Source organism: Bombus impatiens, unplaced genomic scaffold, assembly GCF_000188095.3.
Source record: "Bombus impatiens unplaced genomic scaffold, BIMP_2.2 scf_1080, whole genome shotgun sequence".
Taxonomy (NCBI): domain Eukaryota; kingdom Metazoa; phylum Arthropoda; class Insecta; order Hymenoptera; family Apidae; genus Bombus; species Bombus impatiens.
In genome coordinates, this window is record NT_177499.1 from 41404 (window position 1) to 48487 (window position 7084).

Sequence of the window (7084 nt, forward strand, 5' to 3'; positions counted from 1 at the left end):
ACACGTTGTTTCTCTATAGACACGTACATTTACAAATAGCTTATTATCGTGATACATTTACAACAAAATATATTATTGTACTTTCCTTTTTTCGCCTTCTTAACCATATATATACAAGGTAAATTTGTTGTATTAGACGCCAGTGTTTTTCTAACAAGCGGTAGGTTCGTGAGAGAAATAGGACACGCGTTTTCTGTTTGTTTCTCTTTCGTCGTAAAATCTATCGTTTACGAGAAAAAAGACGCTGAGAATTCGTAACAAAAATACCTTGTATACATACATATGTAAATATACCCTGTTTTTTTTTTAAATTCGGTTCTCTTTAGTTTCTATGTGGTCCGGTGAATAACAAAAATAATTCTCAAACTTTATCGTCCGAGATGCACATGTATTTTGAACACAAAGCGTTCGATCAGAGTTCCAAGTAATTTTACCTGTGTTTTGTACTTTTTCAAATCAATCAAACGACTATTCTTTCGTTATTATCCGGCTCAAAGAGTCAGTTCACGCATACGCTGTCACCGAGTGGATAAACTTTATACAGAATTTTTACACATATGTATATACGTCGTGGGAGATACAAAATGGCCCCTTAAACTTCGTGGGATAAATGTCGACGTTTCGGAGAATTATCTCGTGTCGATCGTAAATAAATAACGAAGGAGTTTTGCAGCGATTCTTTAGTATGGTACTTTCTACATAAATTGAACAGACAAATATAGACGATATGCAAGAGAATTTTGACACTCGAGAATGTGCCACAACGATAAAAAGTACCATAGATCTGAATTCTTTACCTTTTCTTTAGCACAAAAAATCTCTCATTTTGGTCGAATTTTTGCTCGATCAAAGCAAACAGAGGTTCTCATCATCTGCGTTATAATTTGCGTTACAAACACGATGTCGCTTTTTACACGGAATATCTTTTGTACATACATCTCACATTTGTATAAAAATACGAAATTCTTCGTGTCTCGTTCCTGCGCGAGACGCGATCGGAATAGCATGACGCGTTTCGATTCGCGACGATATCCGTTCCATCTTGGACGAATCCCCGATCAAATTTCTTTTCAACTTCAAATATCAGTTCCTTAACCGAAGAATTTCAACGGAGATCCCCGATAGAGAATCAAAGAAAGGGACTTTTTCAATTTTGCGACGATCTCTGTTGTTGATTCGCGGATGGCTCTATCTCGTTATACAGTATGTCCGCTTGATGTGGACACATTTGGAAAGGCACGAGATCCGGTGGGTTGCCATTTTGTCGCGTTGGTGCTTGCTGTTGAGACTGTTGCTGCTGATGTTGCAGCTGCTGGTGCTGTTGCTGTTGCGTTTGGATCATCGTACCTACGTTACCTTGCGCTGTAGTCGACATCGTTGGCACTGGACTGACCGTCAATGGATGAGAGAACAACTCTGTAGGCACGATTGGCACTGGAACGGTAATCGGTAAAGGAAGAACGTTTACTCCTTGAACGTTACTAGACGTTGGCAACTGAACGTTCGAATTGTTCGTATTGCACCTATTCATCTGTTGACACGTATTCGCAGTATTGTACGGCATGCCCGTCTAAAAAAGTATTTGTGATTTACAAAACAAATGATGTGAATCATGATTTGACCCATCGATGATGGCTTAGCGTACTTGCATGAAAATATCTAATCGTAGAAAACATCAACGTGCTTATAAAAATACTTACATTGAGCAACGGCGATAAAATACCGTATCTAGCGATGAACAACTGTTCCGACACTCTTCGTAACTCTTCTTGCTGATGCACTATTAATTGTTGCAGTTCTTCGTGTTTCCGTTGCAGCTCGTCTTGAATTTGATTCTGTGCTGGTGTCATCACGATATCTTGCTGATGTAACATCTACAAATACGCAGATACTTATGTACGATACGCTGTATCCTCAGCAGCGTTTCAACGACAAACTGATTTCATAAAAATATATTGGCTGCGTTTCAATTTCGAACAACCTAATAATCGTTGCTTTACCTCGTGTGTTGGCAATGTGGATATAATTGGCGCGGCAGGAGTTACGAAGCCTGTGCTAACCACAGGTTGCAAATTAACAGTCGTGTACTGCGCCTGTTCCATAAAGTTGATGCAACTTTGATCAACCTCTAACAAAGATTGTTGTTGCGACTGTTGCTGCTGCTGCTGTTGTTGCTGCTGTTGTCTGTTATCGATTTGAGGCATTTGAGTTTTCGACGGCACAGAGCTGTTCGCCGAGGCGCCTTTCGATCGTGAAACGTGCGTTATCTGCGAATGCGGCGAACTTTGCATAGACGCCGACATCGACGAACTATCGGAGCTCTCCACGTGATGTCGTGGCCGTGTGTTCGATGCTATCGATTTCGACGTTTTCGACGATTTCGCTGGCCATTGTGTCGGAGGCACTGGACGAGACGCGGTCACCTGTAGGAAGATCGCGCACACGTTATTCTACAGAATGTCTGGAATAGTACGATCATGGGATTTAATAGCCACGACATTACGTTCAGGCACGTATAAGATTTACACAAGTAAATTCACCTGCTGTTCCACTGGCATCAGAACATCCTGACTCTGCTCCTTGTTAAAACTTTCCGACTCCTTACGCAATTCCTTAATCACATCGATGTAACTGACAACGTAATGCGTGCAGACGATAAATTCAGGCTTCGAATTCCACTGATTGTACGTGATATAAAATCTAGTTTGCAACCATATCCATTGTTGTCCCTTCGTGAGGAATCTGTAGTAACAGGAGGTTCCTTCACCCTTCTGCATCACTACCAATAAATTTCTCATAATTTCAAACTCATCGTTTTTTCGCGATATTTACTGCCTTTATCGGATACATACGTGATTCGTGGCAAGTAACCACCTTGTCCAAGTCGTCCACGTGATAATAATCATATCCAGACGTGCCTAACACCTCGAATGGCAAATATCCGATAATAGGCGGCGCTCGATGATCCAGAAATAGGAATTTCCACTCGAGGCTATGTCGCGAAGTGAATTCCGATTTTGTGTTATCCATCACCGATAATTCGCGAATCAACTGTGGCGTCTGGAGGCGTCCTGTACCCACGAAAACTAATCTAAGAGAACACAAACGAGTTTATTGCGACGGTTCGATAGATCACATGTTTGCACGTGTTTTCCATCCGTGCAGTTCTTTCATTCCAAATCTGTTGATAACGTATTGACTAGCGACAACGATACAGTTAAATCGAAAGCAAATAAATGTACACGGTTTTTACTTATTACATGTTTTACTTATGTCTTATCTTATTAAATGAAATTACTTCGTATCTATTCCACTAGTATTGCTGAATTTCGTGTTCGGAAGCAAGTTATCCGCGTCCGTATCGACGTCAGAACCTGTAAGCAAATAGGTAAACGTAAATGTTTAGATATCTGTATATATATATACGTATATTATATTATTATATGTATATATAATTACGTACGAAAATATCCGACAAATTGCACAAGCTCGTATATTGGGTTTTCTTGAATATTTATGCCTCCTCTTTTGATATGACAGGAAAAAGATATTTTCTCCTCTGTAAATATGCATAACGATTTTAACACATTTACCGATGTACTATACTCTATGTCCATTTTCTTCCAAAAAATGTATTTCTTAAAAAATAGTACCCTGTTTAATGTTTCGTTGGTCTTTTGTGATTGCAGGATTCAGAAGTACGTTGTAGAGAGGAGATTGATCCTCTTGATAAGTGATATCGTAGATCGTCGTGTTCTCCAGTTCGTTCGGAAGATACCCGAGAAGAGACGTGACGCTTTCAGACACATAATAAATGCGCCCGCTTGAAGAAAATACCATTATAAAACCGTCCAGAGCCTAAGAAACGTCGTTTGTGTTTTTATTGGTAAAATCTTTAGTCGGGTCATATCGATCGTGCTACTTTCAGTAACATCTTTATAAGCTTGAGTTCGTTGCGAAATCGAACGAAGATAGTATATCGCAGAAGTTGTTCGTTTCTTTCTCTATGCGACAAATTACAACGACACAAGTTAAAGAAAACTCTTTACTCTCACGATCTCAACCTTATAACCAACAGCGACACTGTTTCGAATCGATGACTATACACTCGATAGAAGAATATGTACGTTTCATTACACGATGATCGTACCTCTAATATGAGATGCGTAAATTCCTCGTTGGACAAGAAGGACGGTTTCCAATCTTCTTGAATCTCGTGTACCCTCGATCTGACAGCTATTTCTACGGCATTTTCAAGCTCGAAATTAATAATATTCGCAATTAAACGTAATCATTGAAAGAAGAAGAGAGTAAGAGCGTAAGACGAGTTAAATTATTCGAATTATTAAACGATGCGTACCGTTGTGATTTTTTAAAAACAAAATGGTGGACTTCAGTACTGTAGATTTATCCATTTTCCTCGTATTCGAGCTGACCATGCTACCAAGTTCGTTCACGAGCATATTGAACTGATCTCTCCGTTTCTTTTCGCTCAGATTTCGTGATTTTCTAAGGCGGTAAAACATTCTACGGTTAGTTTGCCACCTTCGGAGGCGTTGCACGAAGCAAAAACGTTTCTAATTGAACTCTTACCGTTTCGTGTCATCCTTCTCGTCAACGTCATCGTCCATCGTATCACTGGACAGGAAGCTCATGAATATATTAAGAAAAAATATTATAAATTTATGAAGCATCGGTGTTACCAATGTTGCTACCATTGTAACATTAGCATTATCGTCGGTATTAATATACCCGAACGTATTTTTCCGATATAAATTTCTTTCTTATCGATTAAAAGAAGAAAGAGGAATAGGAAATATTATTTGCTCCTTGGTTACTATGTATTTCGTTGAATGGATATTTAGATTCGGACGTAGAATTATCCGATGGTTATGATATCGTAATTATTTGATATCGCAGATTTAGAATTGAAGTTAGAAACGTAGAATATGTAGAATATAATAATCGTAAAATTAGATTATCAGCATCGGGTGTCGAGAGAGGAAGAAGATAATTTGAAACGCATCTGTTTGTGATTTTCTCACTCGGCACAGGGATACTACACGTGCATTACAATAAAATCAATACCACGAACTGCTTATTGTGTAACAGGTTTGGCAATCGATATTGGTTAGAATAACGTTATTTCATGAGATATGCCGGACATCTAATACATCGTCAAACTCTGTATCTCGAGAAATATTATTTACTTTCGTGTTAAATCTTTCAGTCGATATTTTAAAATTACTAATTCGTCTATAAATCGCAAAGAGAATTTACAAAGCATAATACAATAAAACAGAAACCATGTTTCAGACGCGGCATTATATCGACCAGGTAAATTAAATATTTAATAATTAAATATTTATTGTCAACGGCAAGATGTTAACAGTGGACAACGAAGTTACCGTGAGTTCATGTAGGAATGCATCATCGCGAAGACTAAATATCGAAATTGATAGGAAACGATGCATCAAACGAAATATATATATTCTAAGGAATCGAACAGAGAAGCTACAAAGTATAATTCCCTAAAAAAATTCGGAGCGATACAAAATAATAGTCGTTGATTCGAGCGTAGGAAAATCGGCGCGCGAGTGCATCGATCAGAACACGTTACGCGTCCCTGGCGATCAGACGTCTGCGAGCGATCGTCGGACGACCAACGCAACGTAGTGTACAGCACCAAGCTCAACCTTATCGATTGTATAAATCGCGGCACAATCGTTGATAATCAAGTTGCAGCATCGATCTACCGGTCGCGCGCTGCACGCAGTGTTAATCGTGCCACGATAACAACGGCGAAGACAACGAATCGTAAATATCGATTCGCGGTATCGATCGATGGAACGTTCAACGGAGCACAGTAGATCGTGCCAGTCCTGACCAGACGCTCGCGCCGCTCCTAACAATCAGCGAAATAAAAATCATCTGCGTCCAAACAAATGACAAACGATATCAACAGATCGGTGACTATCGAATTTCATCGTAATAGATCGACAGCGCTGACGTGCTTTTCCATCGTTCGTTAAATTTTCCAATTTTCATCGTCCACGTTTATTGAATTTCCAGACGGTCGATAAACAGTATCGTTGTTATTATTCGTTGAACGATGTGCTAATAGTCGCGTGTCACTTACTCGGATTGTCTGGAGGATCGCCCTCGTGAATAACTCGCCATGTAACTTGACGTATGTGCGCTGTCACGTCCGTGTATGCGTGTTGTCGCGGACACGCCGTCGATCAGTAGCCTCAGATCTTGCGATCCTCGTTCTCTCGAGGTTTCCCCTGTTGACGAGTATTCGTCGACCACGTAGAATTCACAAGCTCGGGGTGCCACTTCCGCGGCAAGCGCCGACACATTTTTCGAACGACACGCGCCAACAGACGGGTCACTGGTTAGCGCGCCAGCAAAATCCGTCGATGAAGCCTCTAACGATCGCTCGAGATAGCTTACGGTGCATGCACGTATGTACGTGCGACGCTTACGTACGACTTCGCAATGGAAGGTCTCTCGTTGCACCGTCTGAAGTTGTACGCGCTCAATTCTGCGGGGCTCTAATACCGAGAACACGGCTGCGAACTCACGATGGCAGAACGCATGCTCGGATTTGAAAACAGAAATGGCAGTGACACTGCGTGCTTCGTTCGTCAAATTCCACCGTTGCACGATTTTCTTCTCTAACGTTCGTAGAATCTCCCGATATTCTTTTCCGACGTTCGCCGAGTTTATAGATATGGTTTTCCAGTTTATAAATATATAGCGTACCGAGATTAGCTTAAGCAGCTATTACTTGGATTAATAAGAAGTTCAAACGATAAAAAACGGAAGCATAGTTTTATAGGCGAATACTATTCGATCGGACTGATCGATCGAAAGCTCGTTACAGACAGATATATTCTAGTGACGTAAAATTCTTTACCGACGCTCATCTATGTATTCTTACGTAACGTTCTACGTTGCTGACACAATAACATTTCAAACTTTATGCATCGATATATATTTCTCGATCGAACGTTTTCATAGACAGCGATCGAAAATGTATTTTGCTTATATCGATATTTCCGATACCCCTCTCCCTCCC

At 40.3% G+C, this 7084-nt stretch overlaps 1 protein-coding gene across 3 annotated transcripts; it reads right to left on the reverse strand.

Annotated features, from left to right (window-relative positions):
• Positions 1 to 268: 268 nt before the first annotated feature.
• LOC100747861 (circadian locomoter output cycles protein kaput) lies at positions 269 to 6795 on the reverse strand. Of its 3 annotated transcripts, none has more exons than XM_012391550.3 (12): positions 6140 to 6795; positions 4594 to 4650; positions 4361 to 4509; positions 4151 to 4242; positions 3654 to 3858; positions 3464 to 3559; positions 3299 to 3374; positions 2853 to 3091; positions 2541 to 2779; positions 2001 to 2423; positions 1701 to 1874; positions 269 to 1570 (listed from the first exon to the last, which is right to left on the reverse strand). In XM_012391550.3, the coding sequence occupies exons 1-12, from the start codon at positions 6178 to 6180 to the stop codon at positions 1148 to 1150; spliced, it is 2214 nt and encodes a 737-aa protein (XP_012246973.1). In that variant the 5' UTR covers positions 6181 to 6795; the 3' UTR covers positions 269 to 1147. The 3 variants fall into 3 exon arrangements, with proteins under 3 accessions (XP_012246973.1, XP_012246974.1, XP_012246975.1); XM_012391551.3 differs by having other exon boundaries at positions 4151 to 4236; positions 6140 to 6709; XM_012391552.3 differs by having other exon boundaries at positions 4594 to 4638; positions 6140 to 6706.
• Positions 6796 to 7084: the final 289 nt, after the last annotated feature.

Bases quoted from the DNA above. Each gene is read 5' to 3' on its own strand.
- LOC100747861 (XM_012391550.3), bottom strand. From the start codon at position 6,180: ATGGCGAGTTATTCACGAGGGCGATCCTCCAGACAATCCGA. The intron at 4,243-4,360 runs GTACGCATCGTT...AAAATGCCGTAG, and splicing joins GTTTTTAAAAAATCACAACG to AAATAGCTGTCAGATCGAGG. The intron at 3,560-3,653 runs GTACTATTTTTT...GCATATTTACAG, and splicing joins CCAACGAAACATTAAACAGG to AGGAGAAAATATCTTTTTCC.